Source organism: Rhincodon typus, chromosome 15 (assembly GCF_021869965.1).
Source record: "Rhincodon typus isolate 14 chromosome 15, sRhiTyp1.1, whole genome shotgun sequence".
In the NCBI taxonomy this organism is placed as follows: domain Eukaryota; kingdom Metazoa; phylum Chordata; class Chondrichthyes; order Orectolobiformes; family Rhincodontidae; genus Rhincodon; species Rhincodon typus.
The window spans coordinates 16,693,082-16,708,177 of record NC_063346.1 but is presented as its reverse complement, the minus strand read 5'-3'; the positions used below and the strand labels follow the sequence as shown (position 1 = coordinate 16,708,177).

At 40.6% G+C, this 15,096-nt stretch overlaps 1 protein-coding gene across 1 annotated transcript in view; it reads left to right on the top strand.

Annotated features, from left to right (window-relative positions):
- LOC125485040 overlaps positions 1–13,803 on the top strand; it is a 23,719-nt gene extending 9,916 nt beyond the window's left edge. The window contains exons 2-5 of the mRNA XM_048605956.1: positions 5,079–5,141; positions 9,745–9,840; positions 12,407–12,564; positions 13,551–13,803. Coding sequence (XP_048461913.1) covers positions 5,079–5,141; positions 9,745–9,840; positions 12,407–12,564; positions 13,551–13,788 — 555 coding nt within the window. The 3' untranslated portion in view covers positions 13,789–13,803. The remainder of the gene's footprint in view (positions 1–5,078; positions 5,142–9,744; positions 9,841–12,406; positions 12,565–13,550) is intronic.
- The last annotated feature ends 1,293 nt before the right edge of the window (positions 13,804–15,096 follow it).

Genomic DNA, 15,096 nt, shown 5'->3' with positions numbered 1-15,096 from the left:
ACAGATACCTATCAAGGTTTGCCCCCTCTGGTCACCATCTCACTCATTCCCAAGCCTAGGAATTTTCCCTGGTATTGGAGATTGCCCAAATTTCTACAGGCATGAATTGTATTGGTTTTCTCAGCTGACCATTTCTCATTCAGTTTTGTAATGCCATTGTGCTGCTGATTTTGATCGCAAATGGGTTCTGCTCAAAACTCTCAATGGGTGGTCTGGTGGCTCAGTGGCTAGCACTGTTGCCTCACAGCAGCAGGAACCTGGGTTCAATCCCAGCCTTGGGAGACTATCTGAGTGGAGTTTGTATATTCCCCCTGTGACAGCATAGATTTCCTTTGAGTGCTCTGGTTTCCTCCCATAGTCCAGGAATGAGGTGGATTAGCCATGCTAAATGCAAGGTTACAGGGATAGGTTAGGGGATGTGGGTCTGGGTGAGATGCTCTTCAGAAGGTCGGTGTGGACTTGATGGGCCAAATGGCCTGCTTCTACACTGTAGGGATTCCATGATTCTACATACCTTGAGAAGAAACTCCACATACGGCTAGGTTGCGAAAGGCGAGCATTGCTGAGATAAATAAGAAGATGTAAATCACATCATTCATTAAGTATCTGGGATCAGATTAATTCTCAGACTGGTGTTTGGATGATTATAGATAAAGAAATCCCTCAAAGATTTGAACTTTAACTATTGGCCATTTTTTATTTGTTCCTGAGATATGGGAATCACTGGCTACATCAGCATTTAGTACCTTTGTCTAATTGCCTAGAAGGCAGTTAAAACTCAGTCACATTGCTGTGGGTTAGAGTCACATGGGAACTAGCCCAGGTAAGGATTGCAGATTTCCTTCCCCAAAGGGCATCAGTGAACCAGACGAATTTTTTATAACAAGCGACAGGGGTTACATGCTCACCATTACTCACGCTAATTTATTGAATTCAAATTTCACCATCTGTCATAGTGGAATTGAATCCCTGTTCCCATAACATTAGACTGGAATTACGGGATACTCATCCAGTGATGCTTTACATGAAATGTCAAGAATTTGTATTTGTTACCAAATTGTCTCAAAAAAGTTAGATGTTTGCATGATAATGATTGTACTAAATGAGAACATTTAAAACAAAATTCTTCTCGGGCTGTGAACAGTGTAAGAAAGATTTGTTGTCCAAAGATGTATTCATACGATAGCTCTTTGTTCTTTGATCTAACATATGTATTAATCTCTTTTTTTAAAAAAAGACTTTTAAATCTCGTGTCTTTGCTGTAGAAATAGCAGATGTAGGAGTGTTTTACTGTTGGCAGCTCTAACTATATGTTCTGGACTCTAAACCTTGGTAAATTGATAGGTGAATCATAAATCAAGTTTATACTGAGAAATATACATTAAAAGACAGCAACAAATATTGTAAAATTAAGCTATATCATTAAAATAATGAGCTAAAGATCAGTTGTATGAGCAGGAATAGGCCATCAAGCCCCTTGAGAAAATTTTGCCTTTCAGTTAAATCAGGCTAATTTATACCATGTACCCTACCTTTGTTCCATATCCCTTGATACTCTTCCCAAACAAAAATCTTTCAATTCAGAATTGAATGGGCTAGAAAATGATCTTCTTTTCACTGTTCACAAAGAGAGAGGGGATGCAAATGGAACAAATAACGAGTGTGCCAACAGCAAAAAGCAAAGGGGATGGTAATGGTAGTAATGGAATGATATAATCGAAGAACAGGTGTTAATGGTAGGTATTAACAGTGGTAAATAAATTAGCTCAGCTGAGAGCAAAAATTGATAGCAGGAAAGGGTGTAATGAAAATGGAGGACTTATTAAAATACTTATTAAAATAAATTTCTGTTTCACCTGTTCCCCCATTTCTGCATCTGTCCATGGCACTTTAAATATCTATGCACCTGAATTTCCAAGTCCCTTTGGACACCTACTGTATTTAGAACAAAGAACAAAAGAACAAAGAAAATTACAGCCCAGGAACAGGCCCTTCAGCCCTCCAAGCCTGCACCGACATGCTGCCTGTCACAAGTAAAACCCCCTACCCTTCCGGGGATCATATCCCTCTATTCCCATCCTATTCATGTCTTTGTCAAAATGCCCTTTAAAAGTCACTATACTATCTGCTTCCATTACCTCCCCCAGCAGTGAGTTCCAGGCACCCACTAGCCTCTGTGTAAAAAATATTGCCTCGTGCAACACCTTTAAACCTTGCCCCTCACACCTTAAGGCTATGACCCCCCGTAACTGACTCTTCCACTCTGGGAAAAAGCTTCTGACTGTCCACTCTGTCCATGCCCTTCATAACCTCGTAGACCTCTATCAGGTCGCCCTTCAACCTCCGTCATTCCAGTGAGAACAACCCAAGTTTCTCCAATCTCTCCTCAGAGCTAATGCCTTCCATACCAGGCAACATCCTGGTAAATCTTTTCTGTACCCTCTCTAAAGCCACCACATCCTTCTGAATTGAACACAGTATTCCAAATACGGCCTAACTAAGGTTCCATAAAGCTGCAACATTACCTACCAATTCTTAAACTCAGTGCCCCGACTGATGAAGGCAAGCATGCCACATGCCTTGTTGACTACCTTCTCCACCTGCATTGCCACTTTCAGTGACCTGTGTACCTGTACACCCAGATCCCTCTGCCTATTAGTACTCTTAAGGGTTCTGCCATTTACTGTATATTTTCCATCTGGATTTGACCTTCCAAAATGCATTACCTCACATTTTTCCGGATTAAACTCCATCTGCCATCTCTCTGCCCAAGTCACCAACCGATCTGTATCCAGCTGTATCCTTTTACAGTCCTCACTGCTATCCGCAATTCCACGAACCTTTGTGTCATCCGCAAACTTATTAATCAAACCAGTTACATTTTCCTCCAAATCATATATATTACAAAGAGCATTTACAAATAGCATTTAATTTCAGTGGACAAATTTAATTTCATGCCATCCAGAAAGTACCCTGATCTACCCTTTTCCAGCCCATGTGGATCGTCTCATACTTGCTTATGTTGAATCCCTGTCTGTTACAGTTTTGCCGATTCACTTAGCTTATCAATATCCCTTTGTAATCACCTACACTGACTACAATGCCGCCTAACTTAGTGTCATCAACAAAGTTGGGTATATGACTTTCTATGTTATTACCCAACTCATTAACAAATCATGTGAATTTTTGAGGCCCTAACACAGGTTCTTGTGGGACACCACTGGCCACTTCCTGCTAATTTAAGTAATTGCCCATTATCACTACTTTCTGTCACCTTCCACTCAACCAATTTCCCAGCCATGTCAGTAACTTGCCCTCAATCCCATAGGCTTCTACCTTAGTTAACAGTCTGTTATGTGTGACCTCTTAAAATGCCTTTTCAGAAGTCATATAAACAACATCCACAGACATTCCCCTGTCCACAATCATAGTCACCGCTTCAAAAAATTCGGTGAGGTTTGTCAGGCCTGTCATGAGTCCATGCTGGCTCTCCCTAACTAACTGAAAAACTTTCAAGGCATTCAGTTACCCTATCCTTGTGAATAGATTCCAACAATTTCCCTACCACGTTTGTTAGACTGGTTTGTAATTCCCTGCTTTTCCTCTTTCACCCTTCTTAAAAAGCAAGTGATATGTGCAATTTTTCCAATCCAGAGGCATGACTTCTGTATCGAGGGAATTCTGGAAGTTTATAGTTAGTGCATCTATATTGTGATCCCCTACTTCCGTTAGCACCTTCGGATGGAAACTGTTAAATCCTGGGAATTTGTCACTCTTTAATTTCATTAATTTCCGCTCGGCTGACATTTTACTTTTTTAATTTCATTCAGTCCACTATTAATTTCCTGAAGACTTTGCAAGCTATCTTACTTTTCTACTATAAATACTGAGGCAAAGAAATTATTCAATATGTTTGCTACTTCCCCATTGTCATTGATAATATCTCAACTCTCAGCCTTTAGTGGGTCAACATTGCTCCTGACGACTCGCTTTCACTTTGTGTAAATATAAAATTTCTTCTTCGTGATTTTGATGTCCCTGGCAAGTTTTCTTTTATTACCACTTTTAGTAGCTCTGCTTTGTGACCCTTTGCTAGTCTTTGTATCTTTCTTATTCAGCAGGATCTGTGTAGTTTTTATGCATTCTGATAAACTTTTCTAGTTTTACACTGTCCCTTGTCTCTTTAGTTGTCCGTGGCGGTTTGATTTTCTGTGAATTGGAGCTGTTCCCTCTCAGAATGCAGTTTTAAACAATGAACTAAGTCTAAACTAACTCAAAAAAGGGACAGTTGCGTCTTACGTTTAGGACCTAGACCCTTCATCAGAAATGGGGGAGGGGAAGGGGGTTCTGAAATAAATAGGGAGAGGGTTACGTTTCGGGCCTAGACCCTTCAGCTTGGCCTGCTGTGTTCATCCAGCTCTGCACCTTGTTGTCTCAAAAAAGGGGCACATGCTTTCCATAATCTTCAGTCACACAATGTTGTGACTTTACAATTTTGTTTTAATGACTGTATAATAACATAAAAACTGCAGGGCACTTGACATTTATTTTCTACTCTGATTTCTTTTGAAGATGTAAATATCCCTGACCTCCTCTGGACCACAGGAAAGAAAGAGGTCAACTTTTTTTTAAAGTCTGTAAACTAAATTTCCTTTCATCTAGTCATCCCTGTTAGTACTGACAATGTTGACATTTGAAATGATTCATTCTTTTGTTATTAAGGTACTAATATCAAAGCATTAAGAGTTCAGAATTACACTGAATGTATCTAACATAATATGCTGACTTACCTTTCATGCTTTCAAATTTGCTTGCTAGGCTTTGAACACTAAATATTGGGCCAGAGTGAGGTAACTTTCCCTTTCACTGATAGGGTGATAAACTCGCTATATGGATAGTCTTGACTATATAAAATCAATATAATCTTTATTTTCACTGTACGGTTAATGCCCTGTCCGTTTACCACAGAATGGAAAAAGGTGAAAATTACTCACATAATGTTTGCTTTTTGATAGATTCAGTTTTATTTATTTTCATGTGATTTTTTAAAGAATACTCACCTTTCGCTTTTACTTTAGGCGATCGCTGAAGCAATCCAAACGCAGGGCAAGCGTTCTGAATTTCTAAAGCTGGATGCTGAGGTAAGTAACAATGTTGGATACCAGATAACATGGGAATGTGATCATTAGTAAAGTGGGACCAGTAACAGTACTGTCAAGCCACACTTGCTTTGCAAAAACTTTCTCACTGACACTCAGTTTGGTTTCTGTCAGTATCACTCATTTTAGCCATGGTTCAAAAATGGACAAAGGAGCTAACTTCAAAAGATGGTGCAGTAGTGACTGTCCTTGACATCAAGGCCAAATGTAGCATGAAGGAGCCTGAACAAAACTAGAGTCAATACGAATCAGGAGGAAGACTCTCCCACTGGTTAGAATCATACCTGACACAAAGAAAGATGATTGTGGTTGTTGGAAGTCAGTCATCTCTGCAAGAGTTCCACAGGGTAGTATCCTGGGTCCAACCATCCTCAGTTGCTTCATCAATTACTTTGTCTCCATCATCAGATCAGGAGTGGAGATGTTCGCTGTTGATTGAACATTGTTCACGACTCCTCAAATACCGAAACAGTCTATAGCCAAATGCAGCAAGACCTGAACAATGTCCAGGTTTAGGCTGACAAATGGCAATTGTCATTTGTGCTACAAAAGTGCCAGGCAGCAATCACATCTAACAGGGAGAATTTAAATATCGCCGCTTGCCATTCAAAGGTATTAACATCACTGTATCTCTCACTGTCAACACTTCACCTGGTGAAGGAGCAGCACTCTGAAAGCTTGTGATTTCAAATAAACCTCTTGGTCTTTAACTTCATGTCATGTGACTTCTGACCTTGTTCACCTCAGTCCAAAACTGGCATCTCCACATCATAACGTCTTGAGGGGTACCCATTGATAAGAAATTGAACTGGACCAGCCACATAAACACAGTGGCTACAAGATTAGGTCGGAAGCTAGGAATACTGCAGTGAGTAACTTACTTCCTGATTCTCCAAAGCCTGTCCACCACCTACAAAGCAGAAGTCATCAGTGTTGTGAAACAGTGCCCACTTACGAGGATAAGCACAGCTGCAACAACACTCAAGAAGCTTGACATCATCTAGGACAAAGCAGCCTGTTTGATTAGCATCAAATCTACAAACATTCTCTCCCTCTACCACTGATGCTCAGCATCAGCTGTGTGTACCATCTACAAGATACACTACAGAAATTCTCCAAGACTTCTTAGGTAGGAACTGTTTAGACAGAAGATCAAGGCAGCAGATACATGGTAACACCACCACCTGCGCATTCCCACCAAGCCACTCACCAACCTGATTTGGATGCTGTTCCATCAGTGTCATTGGGTCAAAACACTGCAATTCCCTCCCCATCAGCATTGTGGGTCTACCGACAGCACATGGACTGTAGCGGTTCAAAAAGGGAGCTCATCTCCACCTTTTCACAAGCAACACAGGATGTGCAATGAATAAAAACTGAAAGAACTGCGGAAGCTGTAAATCAGGAACAAAATCAGAAATTGCTGGAAATGCTCAGCAGGTCTGGCATCATCTGTGAAGAAAAATCAGAGTTAACGTTTTGGGTCCGGTGACCCTTCCTCAGAACTGATGGTAGCTGGGAAAACATTGGTTTGTATTGCAGAAAATAGGGAGGGGTTTGGGCTAGGGAGTAAACGATAGGATAAAATTAATGTTGGTGGACACGAAGAAAAATTGGGACGGAAATCCTGTCAGAGAGAGGAGCAGAACTTCTTCAAGGTGGGCATGCCTAGAAGAGATGTGGCAGCGAGTTAAATACTCAATAAAAACCGAAGGAACTGAGGATGCTGTAAATCAGGAAGAAAAACAGAAGTTGCTGGGGAAGCTCAGCAGAATGGTAGCTGGTGTAATGAATCCTGGCCCAGCTAGTGACGTCACATACCAAGAATGAATAAACATAAATACTAACAATAACAACTGAATTTTGGACTCTTCAATTTAGAGCCATAAACGCTGATTGAAAAATTTGCGTGGGTTGTATAATAGGCAGATGTGTAATGTATAACATTGAGAATATATGATGTGTATAAAAAGTGGTATGTATGCCAGGTGGGATATAGAATGAGTATCTGACGAGGTATATAACAGGTGAGGAATAACAGTTGGGATATATAACAGGGAAGGTGCATAACAGGCAACATGTATAACATGACATATCACAGGTAGGGGTATAGAGCTGGAGTCTGAACTGCCTCAGTTTCCACCTGTTAAACTTGAACTTTAGTCCCATAAAGGTGGAAAAAGTGCCAAAAGCCCCTTTTGCCCCAAGGGCAATCATAAAGAGTTTGGATGCATGTCACACATTCTCAAGTTTTTGCCAAGCATACAGTAGCAGAAGTAGCAGTTCTTAATGGGACCATTGCAGATCATTTGTGACTGTATTTTTCCAATATCATTTTTGGTTCTGGAAAAACACAAATGCTGTCTGCAGACCCTCAAATAATTCTGCTACAAGCCAAACTGTTTCCATCCTTCCCCTGGCTCTGTCAGTTATTATCTTCCTGAAATAACTGCACCGAAGTCGGTATCCCGTCACCAAGTCATCCCTTATTTAGATGTGCATAGTATGTGGGCTGTGACCAATCAGCTCAAAGCCAGGCTCTAGAATGAGGAGACTCACTGAATCTCCTGGTTATATCAGTTAGCCAGGGCTCCTTGATTGGCCTGGGTTATCAATCCCAATCAGGGATCTCATAGTCAGTGGATCCACTTGGCCCTCATTCCAATCATTACACTTCTTTAACCTATTGCCTCTACCATGCCTGCACAGAGGAGCTAGCAGATTCATCCTTACACCCCAGCTGTGAACATACTGAGCCTGGCCCTTAAAATTATACTGTCCTTGTACCAACGATAACACGAAAGGGCTTGCAGGCTCTCACCATTGCCCAGCAGTCTGCCCTTGACAGGTTAGTATTGCAGTGGTACTGCCTGAGGGGAGTGGCAGTCATGCTATGGAGTTTGACCCTCCAGTCCTCTCCCAAATGAACAGAATGTGTTCTCCCATGACAGCCACTCCACCAGTGCCAACGCTGCTGCTTGTCAGCCAGCCCAGTCTGTTCTGCTGCTGTTCATGCTTAGATGGTAGCTTCAGATGCAAACACCACATCACCTCCCCCCCACCACACACACACACACGGACACACACACACCAGACACACACACACACACACGGACACAGATACAGACACACACACACACACACACACACACAGACACACAGACACACAGAGATCTTCAAGAATATTTTCCCAGGCCCATACCAGTGTAGTTGGATAGTGACATCACCACCTGCCCCTCACCTGATGTATGCACAGAAAGAAAGGAGGATGTAAAGCATTGCATTTATATCGGTAAAGGCAACAAAATCCCTGAGGACCATAGGGATACTCTCTCATTAGACAAAAATAACTGGTAGTGGTTTAGCCTCAGGCGAGGAGAGAGGTTGAGAAGTTAAGACCTTCATGGTGACTTCAACTATTATTGGGATTGATCCCATGATATTGGCATCACTCTGCATTGCAAACCAGCTGTTTAGTTACCTGAGTTAAACCAACAACACCAACTCACAGCTCCCTAACCCTTCCAGGTGGTCTGCCTGGTGAGTACAGACCATGGCGAACCCTCTAACGTGCATGAGGAGAGCAGATGCGGTATCAATTCAATGTTTCATTCGAAAGACATCATCTCTGAGAGTGCAGCACTCACTTATTACTGTACTAGAGTGAAAATTGTGCCCTTTTGAACTCCATGTGTTTTGAGTTTGAGTGACCATGTATTTTTAAGAACAAGATCTGAGATTGAGCATATGCAGATGGACATATCTTTTCCTGTTTAAAAGTCCTCATTCCGCCTCTGGCCATAGATTTCTCGGCTTGTTGGGAGTTAGCGCACAGCATCCATCATTTGTGTGCCAAGCCCAACATTAAACTCAATACTAATTGTGGACTTCGTGAGAAAGAGCAAGTCGGGAGAGGAAGGAAAAGTATTAATTCACTCAAGCGCATCTCCTGTCAAATGCTGATGCTTACTATCGATAGGCATCTAGACAAACAAAAGAAACCATGGCCACTATGTAGATTCTACTTAAAGGAAATGTGTGGTAATGAAAAACTCTTAGATTGAACATGGAGAATAAAACAAAACTTGCATTGAGATGGAATGATGTAAATCTTCATTTCTAAGATTCATTTATTGTGAAGACAGGTCCTGTAATAGTTATATACAGTTAGTCAATAATTTTTTAATAAACTTGTCAAGTTTTAAGTGCACATCAAAGCAATAAAGCTACCTGCTCAAGTCGCCTGTCAAAGTAAACCTCCAAATATGTATTCTTTTCTCATTTATAATATCATAAAATGGGAATTGAACACGCAGAGTATTCTACATTATACTTTAAATCACTTTTTGGTGAGACTGGAAAATGTTCAATTGTGTTGCAGTTTTGAGAATTCTGTTAGTTTTTTTTAGAAAGCAACTTTAGCAAATTATAATCTTGTCCTTTTTCCCCAGTTCCTTTCAAATTTCTATTTGACTGCATTTTGAGATGATTAACTGGATGCTTGTCAGAAGTGCAATTAAACATTTAGAATGTTAATTATGTTGAAAGAATGTGGCTCACATTGTTTCAATTTCTCTCTAATTAGACTGCAATATCTTGGTTGCTGTCTCAGGAAAGTGGAGAAGCTGGTCAGACATTCCAAAACTTCCTAAAGAAGCATGGCTTTCGCTGCCTCAGAGAGGTAAGCCCATATTATCAACCAGATACTATAAGTATCTTGATATAAGTATTGGGTATAAGATTGTTTGCAAAACTAGAATGTTGACAAAAGGAAACAAACAAGTTAATATATAGCCTTCAGAAAATGCTGAAAGTACTCTGTAGACCTGGCAGAGTCTGCAGAGAGAGAAACAGAGTTAATATTTTGAGTCAGTGACCTTTCACCTGAACAATACTCAGATGTTCCAGTGAAAAGACATAGACGTGAAACACTCGGCTGGATTCTCCACACCCCCATGGGATGTGTTCTCGATGGGGTGATACATAAATAGAAGGTGTGTGCCAGTCCCTCCACCTTCACATCCATCCCTGAGCTCACCCCCATAATGTGGACGATGGGTGGTGCACTATATGTAAACTTGTTAAAAACTCAATAGACCCCATTTTGACTCTGCTCATAATGCTGGATGGACAAGAGCTCATTTTTAACAAGCTTTTATAAGTACAGAAAGGAAGAGAGAGAAGGATATTATTGTCAGAGAGTTTCTTCTGTGTGTTGGGGGCTTTGACACAGAGATAGTACCTGTCCACCTTTCTTCTACCTCTCGCGCATACTTTAATACCCACCCCTTATCCCCAGCAGCCCGTCCACAAGGGGGACAGTCCCTCCCAGTGCACAGCCCCTACTTGCCTGGGTCCAGGGTTCCATTTGGCCTTCTTTTTTTGGGACTCATTGCAGTTCCAGCAGTGCCCACTACCAAAGTCTGGCACTGCTGGTCTGCTGAAGATACCGACAGCTCCAAAGGGTAGGCCTCTTCCAGAGGGTTGGAGCTGCCCTTTTTACACAAAATTTAGCCCAGCCACAATGTATTATAGCTAAGGACAACCTCCTTCCATACCTATCAATTGGCTGTTGATTTTCTTCCTGACCCCAACTCCTCACCCCAACCTTTTTCTCCCCTACCACCTCGGGAAGAATCTGCCCATTAACTTTGTCCTCTTTTGTAAATGGTGCCAGACCTAATGATGATTATTGCCAGCTTTTAATGTTTTTATCTCAGACATGCAGCATTATGCAATACTTTGGTTTTGTAGAATTTTGTCCTATGTCCAATTTGTGGAATTGTTTTTTCAAGAACCGTATGATTTCCACAGCACAAACTATAGACTCCTACAAATGTAAATTGCACTGGCTAGGAGGAAACTTGTGCAGAGCAATAATATCTGCATTGACACATTGGAATGTAAAGTCCATTTCTGACCTGTAAATTCAGTGTAATGGCTCCGTGGGTTACTTGCCAGATGAAAGTTTGCAGATCACACAGACAGCAATTGCGAATATGAATGTGAGACTGCTAACCTTCGTTTGTCAAGATTGGAACTTGATAAAGTCTGATTCTAGAGCTTCTGGTGTGTGCGTGTGTGTGTGTGTATTATTTGTTCTGTACATTAGCAGACTCTCATCAGGATGGCACAATTTTATACAAATGCAAAAGCTCCTGGAAAATGAGATTTGAGCCTCAAAAGGTAAAATATTGCATCTACTCACCTTGACATGAGGATTATTTAAAAAAAAAATTATGCTCTTTGGTTATTTAGCATGGAATAGGTGCACTGCCAGTGTTATTCATAATCCTATTGTCAGCTCGCCCAACTGAGGAGGAATACTGGATGTTACATAGCATTGACTGTAAGTGCCATCTGGAATACACAAAATCCAACAAAGGCAAATCATAGAATCCCTACAGTGTGGAAGCAGGCCATTTGTCCCACTGAGTCCACATTAACCCTCTGAATAGCATTCTACCCAAACCCACCCCATTCCCTCTAACGCTGCATTTCCCAAGGCTAATTCACCGAACCTGCACATCTTTGGACTGTGAGAGGAAGCCCACACAGACATGGGGAAACTCTATGCAGAGAGCCACCCAGGGCTGGAATCAAACCTGGGTCCCTGGTGCTGTGAGGCAGCAGTGCTGACCACTGAACCACTTCTATTAAATGAATGCACCCAATATTAAGCAAAAAAAACCTCCACTATTTCCAATATAGAACAAATTATACAAATTATGTAATTGCATTTTAAAAATTTCATCTATGTTCATGTGGAACTCCATGCTGTGTTAACTGAGGTTAGAACTGACATTGAACTGACCTAAGTGGGAATCTCCGATCCCAGATTAGATTAAATATAAAAAAAGCTCATTCAAGTGATGAATTTTAATAGTTACATCTAAACCATTATCTCATCTGGTATGGCCTGATGCAGCTATGGATTTCCATTGACAAAATAATGACACAGAATATTACAGTGCAGAAACCGGCTGAACAGGACACTGTCAGTCTTTATTCCCTACATGGGCTTTCTCTTGTCTTTGTCAAATCTCATGCGGTCTCTATATCCTTTCATCCTTATGGATTTATCTAATGTCTCCTCATAATTGCATCTGTATGGATCATCTCAATCACGCCCTTGTATTGGCAGGATCCACATGGTAATCACACTCAGTTCATTATCTTTCAAAAGGTCCTGATGATAAGCCTGAAATATGCTCATCAATGATCACACATCTGAATTTCTTTGACAGGCTGAATTGCATGAAAAATCATGGAGGAGTGATCCAATAAAGCTATTTCCAGCAATCCAGAGAACTTTGCAGAGAGAAAAAGTGTTTGTTGAAAAAGTAGCACTGTCTCCGGACGAAGCTATTGGTTCCATAAAATCATCAGTTACATGGATCAGAAAGTATGTGTAATAGTTACAGAGATGTTTCTGCAATATGACATGATTGGAGCATGATAGCTCTTGATGGTAGACCTTAATGATTACGTTTTTAGATGTTGTACACCTTAAAGTCAAGCTTTTGGGCACCAGCCCTGTTATTTCCTCAGGTGGCTTTGTGTCAGATTGTTGCTGTCATGTTAATGATCTAATAATCAATTTCTCATCGGCAATTGATTAGTTCTGTGGGGTTGGCTTATTTAAAGGAGTAAAACAGTGTACATTATGATGCAGACACTCCAGTAAACTACCTGCTTTCAGTGCGGGTAGCATGCAAACCCAGAGTACAATAACATGCAGGCAGAGTCGCAACCTTGTATACACACAGCACATGGACTCTTTTAAAAATTGAATTCTCTTAAAGGCAAGGTTTTCATATAACTTATACCACCATAGAAATTAATAGCATAAAATGAGGCCAGTCAGCCCATCATGTCTGTGCTGCCTGAAGAAGCATGAGCCAGACGAATCCACAGCCCAGTTCTTGCTTCAAATGCATATCCAATCATTGTTAAATAGCACCATTTCAAGTAGTGAGCTCTAGATCCCACCACCCCTTTAGTGAAAATATTTTTCCTCCACTTCTCCCCACTCCTTTGACTAGTTATTTGAAACCTTTGCCCCTCTGGACTGAGCTCTCTGCTCAATAACAAATCTTTACTGTCAACTACCTTAGGCTCCTCATAATTTTATTGTGCAATTACATTTCCCCTCAGTCTGCGGTGTACAAGGAAAACAATTCCTCCTGCCTAGCCAATCTTTTCTCATAACAAAAACTTTCCAGTCCAGACAACGTCTTCTTAAATCTCATCTGTACCCTTGTGAGATTATTCTTAGTAAATGTAATTAAATTGTTTAAAATTGGACCGAATAACCATCATTTTACTATTCTGATGTTGTATGAAAATACTCCTGTGAAATCACTATATAAATGCAAGTCTTTGTTATAGGTGTGCTCTGCGCTTGATCTTACCTGACGCAAGAAAAGCTATCGCTGACAGAGAATTATTAAAAGCAGAGGCAATCAAAATGAATGATGTTTTTAAGGTTGCTTATTGGAAACTGGCTAAACTGATGGTTGTGGAGGTGAGTACCCATATTCATTTATTCATTGACACCACAGAGCTGTGCACTGAGCAAACTGAGAATGATATTCATGTAGTACCCATGTTGATTGTAAGCTTTTGATAAGAAGACATTGTCACACTTGGATCCATTAAAACTTGGTCAGATCAATACATAACAATTGAATCACTGAAACTCATGCCACAGCTCTCTTCAATAAATGTATTAGTTGAAGTATGAAAGTTCATCCTGATTAGTACGGTAACACAGACAATTAGTGATACACAGTATTCTCACACTGGTTGACACCATTAATTCCTATCTCAGCTATAGCACTGGGTGCGGGTACAGGTTAAAGTCAGACAACTGAACACAAGAACAGAACTCGGAGAGTGAAATTACCTTCTTGCTCATCCTGTTACTGATTTGAAGAGTGCAATTTGGTCATCATTGGACACAAGCTCATTACGGATTAGCTCAACAAAAGGAGTAAAACAAAACCCAGCCACAAAAGCAAAAAATTCCATGGATTAAGAATTGATTGAAATTACAATTAAAATGCATCAGGTAGATTTTGATTTTGGGTGTGATCCAAAAAGATGGGCTGATCTGTTTGACCCAAACCCTTGCGGTGAGGGTTCAACCTTTTTAATCTAAGGACCTCAGTTCTTTACTGAAAATGGTGGCTGATGTGTTCTTTGGGATTTACTATAATGTTTACTGTTGTAACACGCACACCAAGATTGGTTCTTAATGAGAACAAGTATCAGAAAATTTATTTAGAGAGCAACTAAATATATTACAGCTTTATCACAGACATTGCTACAGTCTGGGCTCTATCACTTAATAGACTGATTTGATTGGCTGTCTTGCTAGACTCTGAGGTACAGCAGTAGCTATTCCAGATGGAGTTGATACCTTTATACAGGAATATCACATGGCATAATGTCACACTGTTTTCATCACTTTTCTCCCTTAAATATATATTCTTGCCTGATCAAATATACATGAAATATACCAACAGTGGCCATGGATTGTTGAGAATTCTTATAGCTCCATAAGCTGCAAGTTGTGCTTTAAATGGGGGAGGGAGGAGTTAGTGAGGAGTATGTGGTTTGGGGAACAGCAGAACAAAAGCTGTTTGATTGACTAGAAGAAATATTCATGCTGCTGTGGGGTCCATAGAAATTCTTGAACAAATTGACCTGTGCTTTTTCTGTACAAGTTCCTTTAAATGCTGTTGGTTGGGCTACTCATGCCTGGTACAATGTGCAGAGCATATGCTACATATAAACTGCATGTTTGGAGCTTTAAAATTGCATTCAGGCCCTTTGTACACCTTAGAGCCTTGATTAACATATGATTGAAACAGACAGTTGCCATGAGATAATAGGAACTGCAGATGCTGGAGAATCTGAGATAACAAGGTGT